The 27,419-nt window shown below is 39.7% G+C and overlaps 1 protein-coding gene across 3 annotated transcripts in view; it reads right to left on the bottom strand.

Moving 5' to 3' along the window:
• The window catches only part of LOC140303953 (calcium-dependent secretion activator 1-like), a 654,602-nt gene that overhangs the window by 155,887 nt on the left and 471,296 nt on the right, over positions 1-27,419 (bottom strand). For all 3 annotated transcript variants that reach the window (XR_011915222.1, XM_072382948.1, XM_072382947.1), the window contains exons 21-25: positions 25,096-25,251; positions 23,818-23,965; positions 22,970-23,044; positions 18,263-18,346; positions 17,754-17,786 (exon numbers count right to left, since the gene is read on the bottom strand). Coding sequence is in view for 2 of the 3 variants with exons in the window: in XM_072382948.1 (XP_072239049.1) it covers positions 17,754-17,786; positions 18,263-18,346; positions 22,970-23,044; positions 23,818-23,965; positions 25,096-25,251 (496 nt within the window). In the remaining variant the exon portion in view is untranslated. The remainder of the gene's footprint in view (positions 1-17,753; positions 17,787-18,262; positions 18,347-22,969; positions 23,045-23,817; positions 23,966-25,095; positions 25,252-27,419) is intronic.

Below are 27,419 nucleotides of genomic sequence, written 5' to 3'. Positions count from 1 at the left end.
AAGAAATATCAACATCTCTAGAAATGATCAGGTCCAAAGTGTGACCTCGAAGGTGGGTCGGTTCTGTTACATGTTGCCACAAACCAAACATGTCCAGCACAGAAGAAAATTCTTTGGCATTACCATCCGTCATATTATCTATGTGAATGTTAAAAGGTCAAGATAAAATGATTAAAATCAGTCGAAATAACAGACAATAGTTCAGAATATTCATCAATAAAACTTGCACAGTATCCTGGAGATCTGTAAACGATTAAGAACAGAATTTTAGGAACAGCCTTTAAAATAAATCTAAGATATTCAAAAGAAGTGAAATCACCAAATGAGATCTCTTTACACTGGAATAAGGCAGCTTCTCCCCCACCTTTCCTCCCATTTCGGCATTTATCCATAAAACTATGGATTGGGGGTGCTGTTTCATTAAGAACAGTAGCACTTGTGCTTTCTGTTAACCATGTTTCTGTCAGGAAAAGAAAACCTAAATTGTGTGAAATTATGAAGTCATTAATTAACAGTAACTTATTGGATAGAGATCTAATATTAAGTAGCGCTAGCTTTGTGGAGTTTACTCTGGTCTCTGTTGTATTCTGAGTTGTACGTGGTACCGTTAAAAGATTAGATAGATTCACCCAGCAAGTTGGCTGTTTTCGATTCCTTCTTTTACTCACTATTACAGGAATCCTATTGGGTCCCAGCTTGTTCTCAGAACAGCTGTCAGTAGTAAGACTACTATAGCAGGGACCCTGAACAATAACGTCTTACCACGGCTTTACTTTGCAGTAAGACGTATTGCATCACTTCCTGTTGCTTTGTGTGTGCACTTTGACATTTCTTGCTCCTCTTGAACTACTAATAATCACCTTATTTCTCCCTATAATTTCCACATCTTGCATAGTTAACTCTGTCGCATACTTGTTATATTCTAACGCTCAATCTTACAGATCTTTAGTCTTTCATTTTTCACTTTTTAGCGGTGTGTCTGGTTCTCTAGCTTAGCATGGCTACCAGATCTCTTCCTCCATCTCCTGCTTTCACCTGCTCTGTGTGTCAGATGTTTAGTTACTCCTCTGCCTCCTTTAGTGGTAATGGTACATGTAACAAATGTAGTCTTTTTGTAGTTTTGGAGGCAAGGTTATCTGAATTGGAAGCTCGGCTCTGCACTGTTGAAAACCACCCGATAGCGAGCCAGGCCCCTTTACTCAGTGTGGAGCCACCTAGCGTAGCTAGCTCTGTTAGTCGTCCCCGAGCAGATCCCGAGCAGCTGGGACTTAAGAGTGGCTGGGTGACTGTCAGGAAGAGGAGTCATAGTTCTAAAGTCAAGCCTGTAGTTCACCATCAACCTGTCCACGTTTCAAATAGATTTTCCCCACTCAGCGATACACCCACTGAGGACAAAGCCCTGGTAATTGGCAGCTCTATAGTCAGAAACGTGGCATTAGAGACACCAGCGACCATAGTCAAATGTATTTCAGGGGCCAGAGCGGGCGACATAGAATCCTATTTAAAACTGCTGGCTAAGGATAAGCGTAAATACGGTAAAATAGTTATTCACGTCGGCGGATATGACACCCGGTTACGCCAATCAGAGGTCACTAAAATGAATGTTGCATCGATGTGTAATTTTGCCAAAACAATGTCGGACACCATAGTTTTCTCTGGACCCCTGCCAAATCTGACCAGTGATGACATGTTTAGCCACATGTCCTCATTCAATCGCTGGTTGTCTAGATGGTGTCCAGCAAACAACGTGGGCTACATAGATAATTGGAAATCTTTCTTGAGAAAACCTGGTCTGATGAGGAGAGACGGCATCCATCCCACTTTGGAAGGAGCGGCTCTCATTTCTAGAAATATGGATGAATTTATTAGTCATCCAAAAACATGACAACCCAGGGTTGAGACCAGGATGCAGAGTTGTAGTCTTACACACTTCTCTGCGGCTTCCCACCTGATGCTGCCCCCCCACCATCAATAAACACAAAAGGAGCAAATCATCTTGTGCAAAATAATTCAAAACAAAAACTTTAACAAAAACATCAAACTATTAAATGTGGTTTTCTGAATATTAGATCTCTCCTTTCGAAGTCTCTGTTAGTGAATGACTTGATCTGTGATCATCATATTGATATATTTTGTCTTACAGAAACCTAAATATTAACTTTAATTCTATATTAGACTCTGTTGGATTTTCTCAAAGTGTTCACAGACCTACTCACTGCCTTAATCATACCCTTGACCTTGTGCTGAATTATGGCATTGAGAGTGAACAGTTAACAGTGTCCCCTCTGTCTTATCTGACCATTTTTAATAACTTTTGAATTTACATTACTTGACTATACGGCTTCTGAGAAGACTTTTACATATAGAAGGTGTCTGTCAGAGAATGCTGTAACCAGATTTAAAGAGTTGATTTCATCATCCTTTTCTTCACTGCAGATATGACAGAGGACGGCTACCTAAATTTTACTCCAGTAGAACTTGACTCTCTTGTTGACAGCACTATAGTTTCAATGCGTACAACACTGGACAATGTTGCCCCTCTGAAAAGGAAGGTAATCAAACGTGAACGTGGCGGTGAATGATGCGGAGGGGGCTTAATTCCCTGATGAATGCTTGGTGCTCCCGGCAGTAAATTCAAAATGGCGGTATCCGTGACAGATTTTGGAATCTGGTGTACACATAAGGCACCTAAAAGCCTTAAATTTTCACAAAAGTCAGCCGCGCGCCTTGGTGCAGAAAATACGGTACTCTATCAAGGCTGAGTCAAGCTCTTAAATAAAGGAAAACTTAATGGAAGAGTAGACTCAACATTTTTGGGATAATCTTAAAATGCGTTCAGAGGTGAAACCTGTATGGGGCATGCTTTATAAACCACCATTAACAAAAAATACTGGAGACTTGCAGTGGCAAATTTTACATGGGATTGTGGTGGTGAATGCATTTGTGTCACTATTAAATCCAACAGTCTTAGATAAGTGTCCTTTTTGTCCTGTCAGAGAGACTATATTTCACTGTTTTGTGCATTGTCGGAGGCTATTGTCTCTTTTTGGAGTACTTCGCACTTTATTGCTGTCCTTGAAAGAACAGTTTACTGAACAAATGTTCATCTTTGGATTCTTGTACATTAAGAACATGAAGAAGAAAGGTCTACTATTGAATTTCCTGTTTGGTCAGGCGAAGTTGGCTATTTATTTAAGTAGAAAGGAAAAGTTGGACAGAGGGCAGAGGTGTGATTGTTTGCAAATTTTTAAGAGTTTTGTTAGAGCACGTATTATGTTGGAATACAGGTATTATGTTAAGATGGAGGTTGTGGGAGCTTTTCAGAATGTGTGGGATTATGAGGGAGTTTAAACGAACTGGAAATTACTTTTGTTGATGTGTTCATTTATTTTATTGTTTTGATTTTGTTTTGCATTGTTTTGATTTAATTGATGTGTTTTGTTTTGATTTGTGTTGTTTTGAATTCATTTTGTGTTGTTGAATTGCAGTTTGTGGTGTAAAGGTGCATTCTTTTTGTGAACAAATGATTGGTCAACACTCAAAACTCTCTCTTTATATCAGGGCTCTAAATTAACTTTTTTGATCACCAGCCAATGTAACTTCAGAAACTTACCAGCCAATCAGAATTTCCACTTGCCACATTTTTTCCTGTGCAAAACAGATAGGTCATTTCATTCACTAAAGCTTTAAATTAATCCATCCATCCATCCATTTTCTATACCGTCAATCCGTCGGTCGGGTCGCGGGGGAACTGGAGCCTATCCCAGCAGTCATCGGGCGAAAGGCAGGGTACACCCTGGACAGGTCACCAGTTCATCACAAACAACCGCTCACACTCACTCCTAGGGACAATTTAGAGTCACCAATTAACCTAACATGCATGTTTTTGGATGGTGGGAGGAAGCCGTAGTACCCAGAGAGAACCCACGCATACACAGGGAGAACATGCAAACTCCACACAGAATTGGGGATTGAACCTGGAACCCTCTCGCTGTGAGGCAACGGTGCTAACCGCTTTAAATTCATGTATATCCAATTAAAATAATTACAATAAATGAAACTTATGTACATACAAAAATTATCCTAACATTACTCATTAAGCCTTACATACTATTTGATCTAATTTGATCAAGTTTTTTGTACATAAAAAAAAACAAACATTAAAACTTTCCTTTTTAGCTAGAAATTTGATGATTTATCTTAATGTGACCCTGAATATCCAAAAATGGAAATATTTCACAACTTTCTAAACATGTTTGAGTGCAGATAATGTACAAAATCATGTACAGAGAGACTAATTATGAGGGGGATACTGTGAAATGCTTGAATATGAACAGTATGTAAAGGTTGCTTTGGATGAAAGCGTCTGCCAAATGAATAAACAAAGGTTGAACATCTTCAGAGCTCTCTGAACTGTCTTCGGATTCTGAATACTTTGAAATTATTAGTTCCTACCACGAAATGATTCGTTTTGTGTTTTTCTTTAGCATACATTCGGCAATCCTGACAGAACATTAAGTTGTTTTCATGATCATACACGAGCCACTCACGACCAGTTAGCCACTTACAGTTAAATTTCCTTTTTTTTGTTTCGCAAGGTTCAATATCTTCCTCCTCCCCTACCTCTTTGGGAGGCATATCGTTTCTCTTCACGGTTGGCTGTTTGTATTTGTATTGGTATTTGTACCGGCGTCTATCGTTTTTCCAACCCAAGAGTGACCCACGCCCACTCTATGGCAGCCTCAACAGATGCGTTCCCATAAAAACCGCGCTCCAGCGTCCCGCGAAATAGATGATAAATCTACTAATTCATCACCAGCTAAGTGAGTTTTTTTTTATACACACCAAAATTAATTTTCACCCGCATTTGGCGGGTTGGTGGGTGTTAATTTAGAGCCATGATATATATATGTAATTATATATACATATACACTACCACTCAAAAGTTTGGACACACTTTCTCATTTCATGTTTTTTCTTTATTTTCATAACTATTTACATTGTAGATTCTCACTGAAGACATCAAAACTATGAATGAACACATATGGAATTCTGTAGTAAACAATAGTGTGAAATAACTCTAAATATGTTTTATATTTTGGATTCCTCAAAGTAGCCACCCTTTGCTTGGTTGACAGTGCTGCAAACCCTTGGCCTTCTGTCAATGGTCTTCATGATGTAGTCACCTGAAAAGGTTTTCATTTCACAAGTGTGTCTTGTTAGGTTTTGTTTGTAGAATTTCTTGCCTTCTTAATGGGGTTGGGATCATCAGTTGTGTTGTGCAGAAGTCACGTTGGTACACACCTGAAAGCCCTATTTGACAACTGTTAGAATTCAGATTATGGCTAGAACCAATCAGCTAAGTAAAGAAAATCGACAGTCCATCATTACTTTAAACTGAAGGTCAGTCACTCTGGAGAATTTCAAAAACTTTGAATGTGTCCCCAAGTGCAGTCGCAAAAACCCTCAAGCGCTACAATGAAACTGGCTCACATGAGGACCGCCCCAGAAAAAGAAGACCAAGAGTCATCTCTGCTGCTGAGGATAAATTAATCTGAGTCAAAAGCCTCAGAAATCGCAAGTTAAAAGCTTCTCAGATTAGAGCCAAGATGAGTAACACAGAGTTCTAGTAGCAGACACATCTCTACATTAACTGTTCAGAGGAGACTACGTGAATCAGGCCTTTATGGTCAAATAGCTGCTAAAACACAAGGAATGGACATTAGACCAGTGGAAATCTGTCCTTTGGTCTGATGAGTCCAAATTTGAGATCTTTGGTTCCACCCGCTGTGTCTTTATGTGGCACAGAAAACGTGAACGAATGGTCTCTACATGCATGGTTCCCATCATGAAGCGTGGAGGAGATGTGATGATGTGGGGTTGCTTTGCTGGTGACGCTGTTGGGGATTTATTCAAAATTGAAGGCACACTGAACCAGCATGGCTACCACAGCATCCTGCAGCGACAAGCCATCCCATTCTGGTTTGCGGTTAGTTGGACCATCATTTATTTTTCAACAGGACATTGACCTCTAAGTGCTATTTGAAAAAAAAAGGAGAGTGATAGAGTGCTGGGCCAGATGATCTGACCTCCACAGTCACCTGACCTAAACCCAATCGAGATGGTTTGGGATGAGATGGACCACAGAGTGAAAGGAAAAGGGCCAACAAGTGCTCAGGATCTCTGGGAACTCCTTCAAGACTGTTGGAAAACCATTTCAGTTTACTACCTCCTGAAGCTCATCGAGAGAATGCCAAGAGTGTGCTAAGCAGTAATCAAAGCAAAGTGTGGCCTTTTTGAAGAATCTAAAATATAACACATGTTGAGAGTTATATCACATTTTTTTGTTACATACATAATTCCATATGTATTAATTCATAGTTTCGATGTTTTCAGTGAGAATATACAATGTAAACAGTCATAAAAATAAATAACAACCATTAAATGAGAAGGTGCGTCCAAACTTTTGATGGGTAGTGTGTGTGTATATATATATATATATATATGTGTGTGTGTGTGTGTGTGTGTGTGTGTGTGTGAGTACATAACAGTCATTTAGGGAGAGATTTACTAAACTAACTGGAGCTTCCAATTCTAGAAAAAGGATCCACGGGAGAGACCAGTCCAGTCCAACAGGTGATCCACTCACTTATTATACTTACTTTCCATACTTACCCGTCTTCCTCTCCGTCTTCACAGACATTTCATGGCCATCAGTGCAGCCTCTAGTTCCAGCCAAATCAGTCTCTCATCCACCATATGTTAAATAATTATTGTAAATAAATCTTTCAAAACTTGTTACTTGCTGTCTGAGTCTGCTCCTTGGATATAAAAATTGTGAAACAATGACACTAGCGATCAGACATTTTGATAATCTGGGTCAGATAATTAAGCATTTGTGTAATTGCTTAATTATCTGCGCCTCGGTCCTGACCGCATCATTGTCGTGCTCAAATGATGTTAAAGCACACCCTCGAGGGTGATATTGTGCTTATACAACTAATGCCAATATGTATAAATAAAATGTATAATCAAAATATATCCATGTTGATTGACAGTTTGCTCTCTTCCAGTGCGTTGCCATGGAAACACATGGGGTCTGACTGAAACACAATCAGTCACGCCAGTAGACTCCTGTGTGTAATGGAACGTAGTTTACCACTGCAGCAAATAATCCGACCCTTTGTAACGACCTAGCAACAGAAAGCATTTTCTAGTCCCAGATGAGTGAACTCAGAGCTGACGTTAATGTTCAATGGTAATAGTAATATTTTAGGTGATGAGTTAGGCGTGCTGTCATGCTGATTTGAGCATGTTTTTAAATTTTTCTTGACCAATCAGATTGCTTAGTTGGAACTACTTGTTGTATAATTTATCACTAACACATATGCTGCTTAATTCTTATGCCCATATTCATGATGGTTACTGTACCTACAAAACTGTTTGACTATATTCAAATTTGTTACAGTTTTTTATGGTTAAAAAACATGAACAACACACAGGAAGGAGATAATAAAGTGATTAAAGCCTAAAATGTTCAAACAAGGAAAGGAAAAACACTCATCACCATAGCTACCTTCCCTTAATTCCCTGACAACAAGCAGCAACGCACTTTTTCATCACTGTTAAAGACTCTAGCCTCTGCAACCTGCATAGGTGCCTCATAGCACCCGTGCCCTTAGACGTGAGTGCAGATATGCAGAGAGAAAATGGAAAAAGGACAAGCTCCACCTCTCGTTGGAAATCCTACATGAACTCATTTAAGTATCACAGGGCTGTTAAAACAGCAAAGACTTTGCATGTCTAACATTGTTTCTAACAACTGTCACAGTCCTCAAGTTTTTAATAAAAACATTTTTACAGACAAAACTTTTGCTCTGAGGGCTTCTTTAATCCAGTCTTCTTCATGATTGATTTTGTGTGGTTTGATCCTGTGACGCTTTCTTTTTACACAGGGTAGTTAATCAAGATTAAGATCAGATTTATTGTCAGGCACATTACAGGGAACATACACAAAATTTATCCTCTGCTTTCAACCCATCCAGGTTGTTTGCACATGCACAGGGTCACACACTCATAGAGACAGATGCCATGCGCTGGAGCAGTCATCCACAGTGCCCAGGGAGCATGGGGTACAGTGCTTGCTCACACTCACAAATCATGGCTGATTAAGGAGACACCCCTCCAGCTGTCAGTTTCACCAATCTTTTGAGTGGTGAGAGTGGAAATTGATCTATCAACCTTCCAGTTATTGGACAACCCACTCTAACCACTGAGCCACAGCCCCCCACCTTCTGAAGGATGTTTGAGGAAGTTTTTTTTCACAATTGGGCAGATTATAAATCTATAATCAGATTACGTTCAAACTGCTTTTAAACTTAATGATGGGTAGAATATCATCAAAAAGAAAAAAACCTCTGTACTCTTTTCTCTCTAACTACAGGCCAATTTCAGAATTACTAGTTCTGTCTAAAATTGAGAAAATTGTCCTTAATCAACTTCAGATATTCTTAGAAACCCTTATGTAAAAAATTCTAATTAAAGTTTTAATTACCTCCTTTTCAATCTTTGATTCAGGAAACTGTTCTGTTTGTCTGCAGCCCTTGATACAGTGGATCAGAGTATTCTGCTTTAAAGCTTTCAACACCAACTTCTGCTTTGAGAACACCATTGCCACCAAGATAGTGAGTTACTTACCCAACAATAAGTCATGGATCAGCAGTGATATGAAGATACTGCTGAACAGCAAGCAGAGACCTTTCACCTCATTTCAGGAAGAAACAACAAGGGAATGCAGAAAGAACTAAAAGTGATGCTAATAGAGATGAAGGAGGTATAGATGAAAAACTGGAGAGCAAACTCCAAATGTTACTGATATTTAAGTCATGGTATTTCATGGAAAATTTGGTAATGACAGAAATTTGGACTTTCATCTTCTGGACTTCCTTGATCCTGTTCAGGTTTATGAGAGCCGAATGCCTATTCCAGCATTTACATTGTGGAAGAAGCCAGGTACACCCTGTACAGATCAGCAATCCATCACAGCTCTAACACTGACATATTATCATGCACACTCACACTTTAACTTCCCAATTAACCTACACTGTAAAATGTATGTCTCTGGTCTGTTGTATGAAATCAGAGCATTTGGCCAAAATTAACACAGGAACAAGGAGAATATGCAAACTCAGCACAGAGATATTGATTGATTGATTGATTGATTGATTGATTATATATATGCTGGTTGGGAAGGTAGAAACGAGTACAAGACCATGACAATGTAAAATTACTACCACAAAAGCATGTAAAAAAATACATGTGTATCAACATACAGTATTCAGACCAGCACAGGTAATATGAAACAGTTCATCTTCAGCCTGATTTTGATTTTTTTTAAGACCAGGAAGTCTAAATAAATAAGTCAAATGGAATGCAAATTGAATTTTTTTTATTAAATTTACATTCCATTTGTTAGCTGTCCATTTCCACACAACAACTATACTAACTATTGATGGGTTACTTTTTGCATTAACAATAAACAAAAAATATTTTATTTTCAACAATTTTTTATTGATTTTTCCATTAAAACAACCATACATTTGTTTGCAGCATATCATATTGAAAGTATGAGTATTCATAATAATAAAGCAGCTTCATCAGTCAAATGATGACAATCATCAAAAGTACCTAATCTACCCCCTCCCAAACCCTCCCAACAATTCCCGCTTGTCCCCTTAAGAGTCCAGGTCTTCGCAAGAGTAACCGTCAATTAGGGTTGTCCAACCCAGAATTACAGTAGGAGTATAATGCAGCACACCGATGCTTCATCAAGGATAAGTGAAAAAGCAAACAAACAGAAAGGAAAAAAGTAAAAAATAATTTAAAAAGGGAGGAGGTCTCGGTATAATATTGGTTTCCTAGTCCTTATTTAATGGTACTTGTAAGCTCTTATAGTACTCCAGAAATGGGGTCCAAGTTTCCTTAAAAGTTTGCAGGGAACCTTTAAGGCTGTATCTGTTTTCATGAGTTTCAGAAAATGTATAGTATCTCTAATCCATCTAGGAAAATTGGGCAGTGTTTGCTCCTTCCAGTGAGGCGTCTGTCAATCAGGGAAGTGAATGCTATGACTATGCGAGCTTTGCCTTTAAGCATAGCTAAGCTAAGCTTCTTAATATTTTACATAACCAAGTATTAATAAGCTTAGCTGCAGGTATTGAAGATAAATGAATGCAGGTGAATGATGGAGGGTCTAATGTGAAGAGTGGCAATTCAGCTTTTTCAACAGGGGGAGAAAGTTAAAAAGACAATAAGGAGGCAAGGTAGCTTAGAGGTTGCTTGTGATTGGGAGATGCAGGTGGATTTAGGAGGAAAGCTTGTTGTTCCCTAGGAAATAGCTTCTTCAAATCTAAGGCCTTATATCGTCTTGTGGTCTAGGAGTAGAATGAGAGTCTATTTCATAGAGCTTAGGTATGTGGAGTTAGGGGCAGAAGCAGAGCAGTGAGGATGGAAACTTAGGGTATGTCCAATGGAAGTAGGATGTAGAGGATTTGTTGCAAAGTTTGTTGTCTCATTGTTGAGGGAGTTGAGTGTAAGTGGACAGATTGTGAGGAAAATAGTGAAGGAAATGTCAGATGAGGCAGTAAAGTCCAGTCAGTGGATTTTGATTAGAAGAAGCAGTAGTAGCTGGGGGCCCAGCAGGGGGAGCACTTAGGGTAAACAGACTCTTGAAGCAAGGAAAGAAATCCAGTATATATTTAAGTGGAGGGTGTGGCCCATGTGAGCCTTTTGAAACCAGGCGGCCATTTTAGGTGAGTTGTCCTGTATGGCCTTGTTTTTGCTGGCATTTTTAGTGATTGTAGGACTGTTTAGGTGAGTTTGTCTGCTGAATCTGCGAGTGTGTCTTGTCCTGCCTCCACCTCTGGTCTCTCTATACTTTCATTACCCCCTACACGAACCAGGGTTTGAATCCCATTCCTACTTATCTTTACCTCTTCTATTTCTACCCCCTACCCGAACCACTGACTGGTGTGCAGTTGGTGAGAGTCTGGGGTAGCTTGTGGTTGTGGAAAAAAATATGGTTGTTGTGGTGTGAGGAGCACTGGATGGCATTAGGGGAGTGACTCTGGGACGTCAGTGATCGCTGTCGAGCCTCCTGAAGGTGTCGTGGGCCCAACTAGATGAAACACTGATGAAAGGAGGTTCCCACCTGATGACCCCAATGACATGTTGATCAGCACTGCTCACTGGTCTATATAGGGATTATAGGGATTATTTACTTAGTCTGGTCCATTTTCTTTTGTAGCACAAGTTTCTTGTGTTTACCTTGAATGTATCAAAATGCAGCACTGAGATCCAACAGGACAACCACAGACACAAGTCCGCTATCAGAGGTTAACAGGAGATCATTGTTTACTTTCACTAGTGCTGTTTCTGTGACATGTTGGACTCTGAATCCTGACAGAAACTCTTCAAATTACTTGTGTGTAAATGATTGCAAAGTAGAGCAGCAACAATTTTCTCAAGAATTTAGATATAAATGGGAGATTAGATATAGGTCAATAAATAGCTTACACTCCTGGATCGAGAGTAGTTTTTTTAAATTAAAAAAATGTGTCTTTAGACTATCTTTCCAGAATATTTGATACTCTTCTAAGTTAGAGGGATGCTATTTTCTTTCCAACTTTCTTGCTTTAAAGCATGCAGCTGTGAATTATACCGAGGAACCAACCTCTTCTGACTGATTGCCTTCATTTTCAGAGAGGCAGCTCTGACCAATCAGGTTCCAAGATGGTGGCGCGCTCAGCACTCCATGTATCGGAACTCTTTAATCAGTTTACTGTTTATTAAACGCCACATATGCACCGCCATATGTCAGATACAGCTAAAATGAACTACTTAGAATTGGTTCGATGCAAGACAGCTGTATTTCAAGCCACACAAACACAGGACACGACATCCCAACAGAGCTCGTCAGACCACTGGGGTCCCCATGGATTACTCTCCCAACCAGGAAGCGATGGAGGCGACGTCGAGAATGCAGGCAGAAAAGGGGCTGCCGATCCAGAGTAACAGCTAGGCTAAGGAGACAACCACACAAAACTTCACTACCAAGCCTCTTCGTCATGAATGCAAGATCACTTCCCAACAAGGTTGAGGATCTGGAACTTACCCTCTCCACGCAAAAAAACCATCCAGGATTGCTGTGTTATGGCGATCACAGAGACGTGGCTGACCCCAACCACCCTGGCTGAGGCTATCAAACTATGCGCCCTGAGCCGACAGGACATCAGACTCTGGTAATAGCAGAGGAGGGGGACTTTGTGTTTATACAAACACCAACTGGTGCACAAACGCTGTGACAATGGACACTTACTGCTCACCAGACGTGGAGTATTTAACTGTAAGACATTGACACTTACACCTCTTCTGTTCTGTTTTACATCAAATGCTGCATGGAAAATATCACTACTACAAATCAGATCTATGTGTTTCCCAAGAACAAGCTGTGGATGATCACGGATGTCCAGCTCCTGCTAAAGGCACGCAACACTGCTTTCAGATCTGGTAATATGCAGCTGTACAAGTCCGCCAGGGCAAACCTGAAGAGGATGCTAAAGCAGCTTACAAGCAGAAAATTGAGAACCTCTTTAGCAACTTTGACCCACCCACCAGTCATGGCAGGGGATACGGCACATCACCAAGCAAAACCACACCAGCAGCATCACCAACAGAAGTGCCTGGGAGGCGGAACAGCTGAACCGGTTCTTCGCCCACTTCGAGGTGGAGGGTATGACAACCATCAGTCCGGCTCCAGAAACCAGCAGCTGGACCCTCATCCTTCACCTGCAGAAGTCATCTGCATACTCCACATGGAAGGCACTCGGTCCAGACGGCTGCCCAGGACAAGAGGCCTCTATGTACTTTCATTACCCCCTACACAAACCAGGGTTTGAATCCCATTCCCACTTATATTTAACTCTTCTATTTCTACCCCTTACCCGAACCAGGGTTTGTATCCCCACCTCACTATGACTGGTGTGCAGTTGGTGAGAGGCTAAGGTAGCTTGTGTTTTTTTTTAAAAAAGATGGTTGTTGAGGTGTGAGGAGCAGTGATGGCTGGCATTAGAGGGGTGACTCTGGGATGCCAGTGATCACTGTCTGGCCTCCGGGAGGTGTCGTGGGCCCAACTAGATGAAACACTGATGAAAGGAGGTCCCCACCTGATGACCCCAATGACATGTTGGTCAGCACTGCTCACTGGTCTATATAGGGATTATAGGGATTATTTACTTAGTCTGGTCCATTTTCTTTTGTAGCACAAGTTTCTTGTGTTTACTGTGAATGCGAACTTTGCCTTTTAAGGGAACGAGAACGAATTTCAGGGGAAAATCCAAATAGTATACATATGGCGTTGTGAGTAATATCTTTTTGAAACATGTTACTATAGGCATTAAAAATGTTGTGTATATAATCTACTGGCTGGCCTTTAAAGCATGGGCATGAAGGGTCCACATTGGGGAGAATCTTCGCCAGCCTTGCCTTGGTCAGGTGTGCTTTCAAGACAACTTTAAGATGTATCAAACTGTGCCGAGCACAAAGGGAAAACAAATGTATTAACCTAAGTACTGTCTCCCATTGCTCATCTCTCATTTTCTCTCCAAGGTCGTTTTCCCATAGTCTCCTAACATCTTGCAGTGAGTGAGGAATGATTTCACATATATTGTTGAAAAGAATAGAAATCAGTTGCGGAAATTAACCAAATTTACCATCCACATATAGCTTCGAGATGAATTTAATGCCCTTTGAACACCAAACTCCAAAGGTAGAGTCAGAGAGAGAGTGTGAGAGAAGAATAATCAATAATTATTCTTGATAGGAGAATGCACAGATGTTGTCTTTAATTTGAAATGCCTTCTAAATTGCGATCAAATTCTGATTGAGTGATACACCACAGGGTTAGAGTAAAAGTGGTTTGGAGGAGGGGGTGACGGGGCACATGGGGGTGACGGGGCACATAATACAGAACCTAAGTTGAGCGTGTAACAGGCGTTTTCCATTTACACTCGGGCCTCACCTCTATCGAGTTGGTCTCTTTCAATCCAGTTTAACATAGCTTTTATATTGCATGCCCAGTAGTAATAAGTAAAGTTGGGTAGGGCCAGACCAGCAAGCTTCTTGGGCCTTTGAAGGGCACCTCTTTTGATTCTATGTGGTTTACCATTCCAAATAAACGATAATTTAATGCCTTTCGCCCGATGACTGCTGGGATAGGCTCCAGCCCACCCGCTACCCGATTAACGGACTGTCGGTATAGAAAATGGATGGATGTTATTCTGCAATGACTTAAAAAAGTTTTTTTTTTTTTTTTTTTTTAAATCAGAATTGGAATGTTTTGAAAAGTGTAAATGAACTTTGGAAGCACGATCATTTTAATAAGATTAATTTGGCCCGCTATGGAAAGAGGAAGGTTCCTCCATCAAATCATGTCTTTTTTCTACATTTTTCAAATAAAATACCAAAATTCTTGGTGAAGAGGGAGGAGAAAGTTGGGGTGATCTCAACTCCAAGATATTTAAAGCCCTTCCTCACAATTCTAAATGGATATTGTGCTGCAGAAATTGGAGTGATGGGCTGATCAAGAGAATGCGTTTCACTTTTCTCAAAATTGATTTTGTATCCTGACATACACAAAGGAAACATAAACTGAACCAGAATGTTTAGAATGGTGGAAACAGATTTTAATGGATCTGAAACATAATGTCATCTGCCTATAGGTACAATTTGTGTGTAAGGCCCCCTTGTTTTTATACCCTGGAAGTCGTTAGATTGTCGTAGAGCAATAGCCAGAGGCTCTATGGCAATGGCAAAAACTAGAGAAGATAGGCTGCAGCCCTGACGTGTGCCCCTGACAAGAGAAAAGTACTCAGATTGCTGTCAATTGGTAATTACTCCTACTAGAGGGTGACAATAGAGGAGTTTTATCTAGAAAACTAGAACATTTCTGAAGAAATTTTGATGGGTGCCAAGCTGCTGCCCGTCAAAACAGAGAGACAGAGAGGCTGTGCTGTGCTGAGAGAGGGGTTAAAAAAATGTATGCATTGCCAGTCAAGCATTAGATATTTCAAATCCAGTCTGAAATATGAGCAAATCCATCTGGACCAGCCATTTTGTGTAATTTTAAAGACTTGATGGCTTGTAGGATTTCTGCATTGCATTCGGAACTGTATAGGTTGTTGTAATATTGTTTAAAAATGTAGCTAATTTCTGTGTGGTTTGTAATTAATTAACCTGTTTCACTATGAATCTTGGGAATAAGACGGGAAGACTGGGCCTGGCAAGCTTGCTCGGCCAGTAGCTTGCTGGCTTTGCCACCTAATTCGTAAACTTTAAATTGAGCTTTGGTAAGTAAGTATGTATGGAGAGTAAATATTATTTTGTCTGCAGCAGTGGTCTTTCTTAAAAACGTGTTGGAGAAGGGGAGGATGAATATTGGCTATCAATTTCTGCAAGGGATCATGAAATGTCATTAAGTTTGGATTCTGTTGCTTTTTTGCCCTGGAAGAGTTTTCAATAATTTGACCCCAAAGAAAGGCCTTGAGGGTTTCCCACAAAGTTGAATTTGAGATTTCTGGGGAGACATTAATTTCCAGAATAAAGGAAATTTAAGAGGAGACGTGGTTCACAAATTGTTTGTCAGCTGGTAGGAGGGGGTTGTTTCCAGTTGCGAGAGGGTCTGGGACCGTTGGGTAATGCTACGTGACACGAGACAGCACCATGATTTGATATAGTGATGCTATGATATGAGCAGGAGGTAACATTTTGAAATAATCTATTATCTAAGAAAAAGTAATCAATCCGGGTATATGTATCATGAACATTGGAGAAGAAGGAGAATGCTTTCTTGTTATTAAAGTTGAATTTCCAAATATCCGAAACCCCATTGTGCGCAATGAAATCATTTAATAATTGTTATCACTGGGTATTGTAGAAAATAGCTTAAGAAATTGTAATCCTCATAGTTTGGGCCATAGACATTGACTAAAATGACAAGACTGGCAAATAGTTGACCTGAAACAATGACAAATCTCCCATTTGTATCAGCAATTACCTCCTTGGCTTGAAACAGAATATCCTTATGTATGAGAATTGCTGTTCCTCTGGCTTTAGCATTAAATTGTGAATGGTATACCTGCCAGACCCAACATTTTCTTTAGGTAATTTACATGGTTATTCTTAAAGTAGGTTTCCTGTAAGAAAACTGTATCTGAATTCAATTGCAGGTAAGATCCGATTTTCTGTCTTTTCACCCATGTATTCATACCTTTTAAGTTTAATGACAGAAAATGGATGGGCCGATTTTGATTGCGGTTAAGCGTAGTCGTAATATATTAAAAGGATATGGGAGTGAGCGGTGAGGGTAGCGAGACTGGGGGAGAAAACAAAACAAAAACAACAATAATGTATGAGAAAATCAACATGATCAAAAATAAAAACTCCTTGTAATAAGGTGATGAAAGGCATCTGAGTGGGGACGGGGGATAGAACAGTGTTCTTAACTAACAGCTTAAAGAACACCTAACTTGCACTAGGACTCTGTTTCCAGCATAAAAAAGAAGAAAAAAAATGACTCATTTTAGGATAGGATTTAGGATTGCCACAAGCAATGTGTACATTTATATATGTGTATCTCAAACCAAAAAGGTGGCAGCAACAAGAACATTATGCATAAAAAAAACACAGTATGTTTAGTACATGCCTTGGTGTCTGTTTCTGTGTGTTCCCATGCATGTAGTTGTTACCATATAAACATGGAGAGAAACGGACCTTAGTTAATACCTATCAGCGTGGCAGTACTCAAGTAGTTTTCACATAGCAGCTTCAGGATCCACTCCTTGGTTTGGTAATGATGGATCCATGCGATGAATGAACGGGGAGGATCATTCTGACTTTTACGGGGAATGGCGATTCTGTGAGCCCAATCAATAGTTGGAGTATTGGAAAAGGCATCTGCGCCAAACGTTTCTTTCAAAAACATCTCCACGAAAACGGTTGGTTGCACGCCTTCAGCTTTCTCAGGTAAGCCAGTTATATGGATGTTATTTCACCTCAACCTATTCTCCAGGTCGTCCGTCTTGAACTTGAACCCCTTGTTTTCGTTGGACAGGGCTAAGCAGGTGGATTCAAGTGATGTCAATGTAGCCTCTATGTGGTTGAGTGAAGTTTCCATATGTTGAACTGTCTGGTCGTGCCGGTCGATAATTGCTCGGTGCGCAGAGAGTTGGTCAGAAAGCTTGGCTACAATGCGGTCCTCCATTGCCTTGAGGAGTTTCTCCATGTCCGCTAGGGTTAGCGGCGTATTGCTAGCATGTTGCTCGGTTTGGCTAGCTTGCGTTTCCTCACCTTGGCTATTTTCCGAAGACTGCCCGTCTGTGGCTTGGTTTGCTTTTTTACTAAGTAGGCCTCTTTATTAGACGTTCTCACAGGTTAACTGAAATAGGGGCTCTTATTGTTCAAATTTAATCAGAATTTCAACATAGCTCTCCCGATATGCGACCTATTCCGCAATTCGTCAAACCAGAAGTCAAAATGCATTCTGTTTTTTTTGTTTTTTTTACCAAAAGCCACCCTCTTACTCAGACTATGTTTCGGCTATCAACACATGACATTCCTCTAATTCTTTGGCACTGCTCAAAATCCTTTCAGGATATGTTTGCTTATGGTATATACACGTAAAAAGAAAGATTGATACTTACAGGTACATCCACATACTTTGAGGCAGCCTTCACCTTTTAAATGAAAGAGAGAAAAGTGGGTGACACACAAAGGCTACTATGGTGAGACTAACTCATAGTGGTGTAATGTATGCTAAACTGGCAGCCATGGTGCAAACGTGAACTTCAATAACCTGGCTTTTTAATAATGTGGAAGCAGAGCGGAGGTGTTGATGCATTTTAAGCTGAACTGCATTACAGTTTCACAAAACTTGAAACTGTCAGCACAGATCATAAGTTTTGAATCCTAGATGCTGCTGAACACATGTCTGCCTTGATCTAGACCATAATTAGTTTCTAACTGTTAACAAGGATTTTACCTGCCCAGATATTGATGGATTCATTAAGTACGGGTGGTTTGATAAGATCAAATCCGGTCACTGACGATGAATGGATGTCATGTGACTGTAAAGCACTGAAAATGGTAAGTATTCTGAAAGCATTTTTACTGAAAGAAAAACAGTGTGTAAAACATTAAACGTTGTACTTACCGTGAAATAAAGGAAGGAAGAGAAGAGAGTTCCTTCATCATATCTGGAGAGCTTGGATAACACATTCTCTAGAATGACAACAAACTAAGAAAAAACAGAAAAACAGCTGGGTGAGAAGGACTATGAAAAAGTAGTAATTACATACAAACCTGATGTATAGAAAGCTGGAAAGTTTTCTTTGTCCAAACCGTTTTTTGTTTTTTTTTTGTTTTTTTGTTACAAACACAAATAAAAAGGAAATACTTTTTGTCTTGAACAATGAACATTGTCATGGTGCAAAAGGCATATAATGGTGTGACACACAAACAACCTTTTTTCGAAGTGTGCTGTTATTTCAGCAGGACATCATTCTGCACTTCCAAACGTGTGGCAGTGAATATGTGCTTGACTGACCTACATGCAGTCCTAATCTAACATTGAAAATGTATGGAGCATCATGATGAGCAGAATTAGACAACAGCCATGGACTGCTGAGCAGAATATAGTATTCAGCAAGAATGGAAACATATTCCTTTAAAAAACTGCCAAAATTAGTGTCCTCATTCCCAATCATTGAAATAAAATCCCTCAACTAAAAGGAGGGCTGATGTCACACAATGTTTCTTTTTAAAATGCTTTTTGAGTGTGGTATTAGCCAAAAATTCTGCATTTGTTCCTATTTTCTAATTACAATGGACTTACTCTCTAAGGAGACACTGAAAATAATTTTCTTTCGTACATGTCTGTTAAAAAAAGATTCAAATTAATTAACAAATTACATTGTTAAGTTTTTGTTGGATTAAAGAAAACGTCACAACACAAAAAAGTGTGGCTGACATGCTCTGTCTCTGTTAGTGAATGATTTGATCTGTGATCATCATATTGATATATTTTGTCTTACAGAAACCTGGCTGCAGCAGGAGGATCATGTTAGCATTAATGAATCAACTCCCTATGACTATTTAAATGTTCACGTTCCTCGAACCACAGGCAGAGGAGGAGGAGTGGCAGCTATCTTCAGATTAGGATTACTAATCAGTCCTAGACCCAAGATTAGTTTTAGCTCTTTTGAATCTCTGATTCTCAGTTTTTCCCAAAGTGGAAATCACAAAAACCTCTTGTGTTTGTTGTTGTGTATCGTCCACCTGGCCCTTATTCTGAGTTTCTGTCTGAATTCTCAGAGTTTTTATCCCAGTTAGCGCTGAGTACAGATAAAGTCATTGTAGTGGGTGACTTTAATATTCATGTAGATGTTGAAAATGACAGCCTAAACTTTAATTCTATATTAGACTCTATTGGATTTTCTCAGTGTTCACAGACCTACTGACTGCCTTAATCATACCCTTGACCTTGTGCTGACTTATGGCATTGAGAGTAAACAGTTAACAGTGTTCCCTTATAACTCTGTCTTGTCTAGATTTTTAAAGAACTTTTGAATTTACATTACTTGACTATACGGCTTCTGAGAAGAATTTTACATATAAAAGGTGTCTATCAGAGAATGCTGAAACCAGATTTAATGAGTTGATTTCATCGTCCTTTTCTTCACTGCCATGTGTAGATATGACAGAGGACGGCTACCTAAATTTTACTCCAGTAGAACTTGACACTCTTGTTGACAGCACTATAGCTTCAATGCGTACAACACTGGACAATGTTGCCCCTCTGAAAAGGAAGGTAATCAGTCAGAAGAGGTTGGCTCCTTGGTATAATTCACAGCTGCGTGCGTGAAAGCAGACTGCAAGAAAGCTGGAGAGACAGTGGCGTTCTTCTAATTTAGAAGAGTCTCAATAAGTCTGGAAAGATAGTTTAATAATGTACAAGAAAGCAGTTCGTAAAGCTAGAACTGCTTATTATTCATCATTGATAGAAGAGAATAAGAACAATCCCAGGTTTCTTTTCAGCGCTGTTGCCTGGCTGACAAAGAGTCCGAGCTCTGTTGAGCCATGCATTCCTTTAACTCTCAGCAGTGATGATTTCATGAGATTTTTTATCAATAAAATTGTTTCTATCAGAGAGAAGATTAATGGAATCCTTCCCACTATTATCACTGATGTATCATCAAGTAGAGCAGCTTTGGAAGTGTCTTTAGAACCTGATTTGTATTTAGACAGCTTCTGCCCAGTTGATCTTTCTGAGCTAACAACAGCAATAGTCTCTTCTAAACCATCAACTTGTATTTTAGACCCAATCCCAACCAGACTGTTCAAGGAGGTTTTCCCCTTAATTGACACTTCCATATTGGATTTGATCAATCGGTCTTTGTTGACAGGATATGTACCTCAGACTTTTAAGGTTGCTGTAATTAAACCTTTACTTAATTAAACTACTCTTGATTCAGAAGTGTTGGCTAATTATCGACCTATATCCAATCTCCCTTTTTTGTGCAAAGTTCTTGAAAAAATAGTTGCAGCTCAACTTTGTGATCATTTACATAGAAATAATCTGTTTGAAGAGTTTCAGTCAGGATTCAGAGTGCATCATAGCACAGAAACGGCACTGGTGAAAGTTACCAATGATCTCCTCTTAGCCTCTGATAGCGGACTTGTTTCTGTGCTTGTCCTGTTGGATCTCAGTGCTGCATTTGATACGATCGATCACAGCATTCTGTTAGAGAGACTTGAACATTTTGTTGGGATTAAAGGAACTGCATTAGGCTAGTTTAACTCATATTTATCTGATAGATTCCAGTTTGTTATTGTAAATGAAGAATCTTCCTCACACATCGGAGTAAGTCATGGAGTTCCTCAGGGTTCTGTGCTTGGACCAATTCTTTTTACTTTGTACATGCTTCCATTAGGTGACATTATTAGACAGCATGGCATATTTCCATTGTTATGCTGATGATACTCAGCTGTACTTATCTATGAAACCAGATGAAACCAGTAGGTTGGTTAGACTACAAGCCTGTCTTAAAGACATAAAGACCTGGATGACTCAGAACTGTCTGCTTTTAAATTCAGACAAAACTGAAGTTGTTCTCTTTGGACCTGAGCGCTTCAGGGAGAAATTGTCTAGTTATATAGTTACTCTAGATGGTATTTCCTTGGCTTCTAGTTCTACAGTGAGGAACCTTGGAGTTATTTTTGACCAGAATTTATCATTGGACGCACATATATAAAGCAGTTTCTAGGACTGCCTTCTTTCACCTTCATAATATAACCAAAATCAGAAACATCCTGTCTGATGCAGAGAAACTAGTTCATGCATTTGTTACTTCAAGATTGGACTACTGTAATTCATTATTATTGGGCTGTCCCACATATTCTCTGAAAAGCCTCCAGCTGATCCAAAATGCTGCAGCCAGAGTTCTGATGAGAACTAACAGGAGAGATCATGTTTCTCCAGTTTTAGCTTCTCTTCATTGGCTTCCTGTTAAATTCAGAATAGAATTTAAGATTCTTCTCCTCACATATAAAGCTCTTAATGACCGAGCTCCATCATATCTTAAAGATCTCATTGTAAGATATTTTCCTAACAGAGCACTTCGCTCCCAAACGGCAGGTTTAATTGTTGTTCCCAGAGTTTCAAAAAGTAGATTGGTAGAGCCTTCAGTTATCAGGCCCCTCTCTTGTGGAATAAGCTGCCAGTAAATGTCCGGGAAGCAGACACCCTTTCCACTTTTAAGATTAGGCTTAAAATGTTCCTTTTTGATAAAGTTTATAGTTAGGGATGGCTCAGGTGACTCTGAAACATCCAATAGTTAAGCTGCTATAGGGTTAGACTGCTGGGGGACCTCATCTGTCACACCTTTCCTCATTTTGCTCTCTTTTTCCCTCTGTTTAAGATCTCAAATGATATTATGTACATGTGACATTATTGTGGTTTTAACTTGTGTTTCCCTGTTCCAACAGATATCCTTTGAATGGCGTTATGGTGTTTTTCCCCCCTCTTTTCCCTCTTTTATGTCTTCTCAAACCCCAGCTGGTCGAGGCAGATGGCCACCCTTCCTGAGTCTGGTTCTGCCCTGTTAAAAGGGAGTCGTTCCTTTCCACAGTCGCCACAGGCACGCTCAGGACGGGAGATTGGACTGAAGACAAGTTTCGGTGCAATCTGTTGGTTTCCTTAGCTAGGATATTATTTTTTTTAATTGGCTCAGTATGTATGAAATTGACTCATTTTGAATTTAATTAATTGGATTTGATTGGATTATTATTACAATGACTTGGACTCTAATTGGCTTGAATTGGATTATATTATTTAAGTGCCTTGAGATGATATTTGTTGTGATTTGACGCTATATATATATAAAACTTGTGGTTTTAAAAGTTATCTGTGGTTTTTTGAAGCCATTTTTAGCTTCTTTGGGACAAATATATACCTAGCGAACATGCTTTTGTTGTTTGTTTGTTTTTTTTGCTACTAGCAACAAACCAGGGGATCCTTGCCGTGATATATCCAGGGTCCAGCAAGAAAGTGTTGGTGGTTGACTTGTTTGACTTGGCTTATTGAAAATTAATCAAATACTCTGTTATGTATTAAAACGGAAAAAAAGGAAAAGTTAATAGTTCAGTAGTTGCCTGACATCCCAATTTTCATATTTTACAACTTTGCAGTTATTGTGACATTTATAATCTAATTTAAATTGTTTCACTGTTTGTTTGCCTTCATGGTCATTAAATCAACCTTGCAAAATCAATTTGAACAGTCTTAAAACGGATGCTCTGACCTGTTTCAAAGGTGAACATAATAACCTATGATTTAAAAACATATTCTTCTCTTTCGTACCTTTGCAACCAGCAGAGTTATCATCTCCTTCACTGTTTCCTCAATTAGACTGTTGATTTGGGAGTGGTATTGTCTCTACAAAAGATGAGAAAAAATATTTTACTCATTTGATTCACATTTCTGGATTTTTATTTTTAGGGCAAACACTTGACAGTTTCATATATATTAGTATGGACTAGTCTAATAGTCTAGTAAACAAGATCTTTCATCATCAGACAGTTACACAAAAACAACATACAGATTAATGTCTAGTGTTTTGAACAGGTTATCCTTAATCACATCTTTACCAATAATTACTGGTAAGTCATAGCTGGATCTTATAAAAGTTAAGTTGGAGTCAAAGACAAAATGTCATCTCAAATGTGACGTCACACCACAGTTCACTCTGTGGCAGTGGTGGAATGGATTTGTATCAAGTTTTTTTCAAAGGAAGGATATTGTCCAATTTAGAAGTTATAGAATTCTGATTTTGAACAAGGATTCAAAAATGGTTTTGCTGGCCTTCATAAAAAAATGTATCTTTGATCATCTCTATCATATAATTTCCCTGCCTCTGGGCAAAATTTAATGGGCCTGAGACAGGCCTGTTGCGACGTGGAGCTTTTAGCCTCTGTCCATGGGACACGCCTTCAACCAGTTGAGCTACTCGACTTCCTGTGTGCAGGCTTCTTCTATGTCTTTTTGTTTTGTTTTCAGGTAAAATCCATTTAACACCAGTGACCATGACGATGATGAGTTTTAAACAGGGAAACTGTATGAAGTTCTGATAATAATTTCAAATGCAAAGTAATATATTGTGATATACATTAATACAGGGTTCACACTATTTGAAAGTGAGCGTTTCCCACCTCCTGCCCAAGGTCCATGGCACAGAGTTTGGCTGACTGTGCCTTAGCATCTACCATGACATTAAACATAGTGCAGATTGACTGTGGCACACGGAAGTCTGTTGCCCGGCTGCTTCTCTGAAGCTTGGCCTCAAACGCTGCTCGTGTCCTTCAAAAAAAGGAAGAAATGTCAGATCCATTTATGAATATGTCCTTACCCCCCAAATCATTCCCTGTTCTGAAAATAAATAGAAATAAATAAACCTGAAGTTCTATTTCTACAAATGAGGATCGTTATGCTGCATACCTGAAGAAAGACGATCAATTTTTATGAAGAAAATTTCTGATTTTATATTCTAAAAGGTAAGTCTGAACCCCACTGTGGTTTGTTTAAAAAAAGGCAGGTTTCTGTAAACCAACATTACAAATCACACGTACATTCCTTCGCAAAATTCTGTTTAATTCTAAAGCCACACAAAAAGTGACAACGTAATGTTATAGAAACCTGATAAATGTAAAGTATTTTTTCTAATCTTAAACCTAAATCCAGCTTGAAGTATTTTGATGAAGTGTTGTTGTGATATTATATTGATGGAGCATATGTTTGTGTTTGTCTCACTCACACATACAAAGGTCCACTGTACAAAGCACAGTTAGGGGGGGACTGGCTAAAGCGTAATGCCGTATGATGTCATATAGGGATGGTACTTGGAGGGCTTGTTGCATAGTGTGGCATTCATACAGTGAACGTTTCTTTCTGTATTCTTTATTCTATTCTTTATGTTTCTGACTCTTTAAGAAAGAATTCAAGATTTTTTTTTCTTTTTGAATTACACCAAGGTTCTCCACAATTACAAATAACAAACCTTAAAAAATTTATTTTTACCTGATTTTATGTTGACATTTTTGTGTGTAGATTCACAAGAAAAAAAAATCTAATTGATTATAGTGTAAGATAACTGATTCACAACAATATCTTAAATAATACTCATACCTCTATTGGTGCCTCACTTGTACATTTAACAATATTTCCAATTAACACAGCTGCTGTCTGTGCTCCTACATTATGTACCATATTGATGACTTTATTCCTTAAAAGAGTAAAATATGCTACATTATTGCTAATTTCAATTTATTTTTCTCTAATCTGAACTACTCATGGAATAAACTTCCTGAATAGAACACCAGACTATTCCTCACACAGCTCAAAACTGTTAAGATAACTTACTTTACTAAGAGAAGATACACTATACAAATGTTTAATTATTGCTGCGTGCTTAGATTGCGGTAGTATTTTACCGTTTTACGCAAGATTCTATCATGTCGCTGGACATCAGCTTCAGTCGAGTTTCCAGGTGTTTGCAAAACTCTTCCTCAGGCCAGTGGAGATCTCTAATGAAGGTCTGCAGAGCGTCAAGCTTCCAGAAGAGATCCTCTGATGTCCCTGAACCATTACTGCAAAAAAAAAAAAAAATCCCCATTTGAAACACTCAAACATTTAAAATTGGACATAAACAATGCTTATATCATTGTATATTTTTCTGTGCATTTTTAAAAGAACCTACTAAGATGATAGTTACCCGATAATAAGCAAAGTGGTTCGATCAACTACATAACAAAATCTTTCAATGGCAACCACATGGAAAATATAATTTTCCAAACACATCTGTAGTGGTTCCCTCACAGCTTCTCAGATACATAATTCAAATCCTGCGCAAGGTCGGGTCGCGGGGGCAGCAGCTTTAACAGAGAAACCCAGACGTCTCTGTCCCCGGGCCACTTCCTCCAGCTCTTCCGGGGGGACCCCGAGGCGTTCCCAGGCCAGCCGAGAGACATAGTCTCTCCAACGTGTCCTGGGTCTTCCCCGGGGTCTCCTCCCAGTGGAACGTGCCCAGAACACCTCACCAGGGAGGCGTCCAGGGGGCATCCTAACCAGATGCCCGAGCCACCTCATTGAGGTCAGAGCTGCGGTTCTACTCCGAGCCCCTCCTGGATGACTGAGCTTCTCACCCTATCTCTAAGGGAGAGCCCAGACACCCTGCGGAGGAAACCCATTTCGGCCGTTTGTATCTGCGATCTCGTTCTTTCGGTCATTACCCACAGCTCGTGACCATAGGTGAGGATGGGAACGTAGATTAACCAGTAAATAGAGAGCTTCGCCTTCTGGCTCAGCTCCTTCTTCACAACGACGGGTCGATGCAGAGCCCGCAACACTGCAGACGCCCCACCGATCCGCCCGTCAATCTCACGTTCCGTTCGTCTCTCACTCGTGAACAAGACCCCGAGATACTTGAACTCCTCCACTTGGGGAAGGATCTCATTCCCGACCCGGAGAGAGCATTCCACCCTCTTCCGGCTGAGAACCATATCTTATCTGATACCATAATAAAATCTATTGAATCAAATTCCAAATTAGTCCAATTCATACAAAGGCAATTAAAACAAACAGTAGCTTTGCTAAGCAAACACACAGATTGCACCGAAACTTCTCTTCAATCCAATCTCGCATCTTGAACATGCATGAGGCAACTGTGGAAAGGAACGACTCTCCTTTTAACAGGAAGAAACCTCTGGCAGAAGCAGACTCAGAAAAGTGCTGAGTCCGGTCGAGGTTGATCTGCCTCGACCAACTGGGGTTTAAGAGAAAAGAAAAGAGGGGACAAAAAAAACTATAACACCAGACCGGGGATACTTGCTGAGAAAGAAAAACACAAGTTATTTACAACAATAATGTTATATGTACGTAGAGAAAAAAATGAACGGAGTGAAGAAAGGTGCATCATGAGAGGTCCCCCAGCAATCTAGGCCTATAGCAGCAAAACCTTTAGATGTTTCAGGTTCGCCTGAGCCATCCCTAACTATAAGCTTTATCAAAAAGGAAAGTTTGAAGCCGAATCTTAAAGATAGAAAGGTGTGTGCTTCCTTGACACATACAGGCAGCTGGTTCAACAAGAGTTGTCCAATCTTGAAGTAACAACTTTACAAAGGTGAAAGAAGGCAGTCCTAGAAACCTGTTTTAACCTGTTTTAACAGATGGTTGTGGATTTTAGGAAGAGTGCAACTCCACCTGCCCCCATCACCCTGTGTGAATCCCCACTGAACATTGTGAAGTCCTTCCGCTTCATGGGCTCCATCACCACCCAGGACCTGAAGTGGGAGCTGAACATCATAACATCCCTCATAAAAAAAGCCCAACAGAGGATGTACTTCCTGAGGCAGTTGAAGAAATTCAACCTGCCAAAGGCGATGATGGTGCACTTCTACTCTGCCATCATCGAGTCCATCCTCACCTCCTCCATTACCGTCTGCTTCACTGCTACCATGGCCAGGGACAAGGCCAGACTGCAACGTATCATTTACTCTGCTCCGAAGGTGATTGGCTACAACCTCCCAAGTCTCCAGGATCTGTACTCCTCCAGGACCCTGAGGCGAAGCAAATGCCATCTAGAGTAAGTATATAATTGGACAGTTTTCCCCTGAAAGCGCTCATGTCCAAAGGTAACAACTTCAGTTTGGTCTAAATTTAGGAGCAGAAAATTCTCAGTCCTCCAGGTCTATACGTCTCTTCGACATACTTGTAGTCTAATCAACTAATTGCTTTCATCTGGTTTCACAGATAGGTA

Source organism: Leuresthes tenuis, unplaced genomic scaffold (genome assembly GCF_036924035.1).
Source record: "Leuresthes tenuis unplaced genomic scaffold, fLeuTen1.0.hap1 SCAF_3, whole genome shotgun sequence".
Taxonomy (NCBI): Eukaryota; Metazoa; Chordata; class Actinopteri; order Atheriniformes; family Atherinopsidae; genus Leuresthes; species Leuresthes tenuis.
The sequence above is the reverse complement of the archived record's forward strand: the minus strand, read 5'-3'. Positions and strand labels throughout refer to the sequence as shown.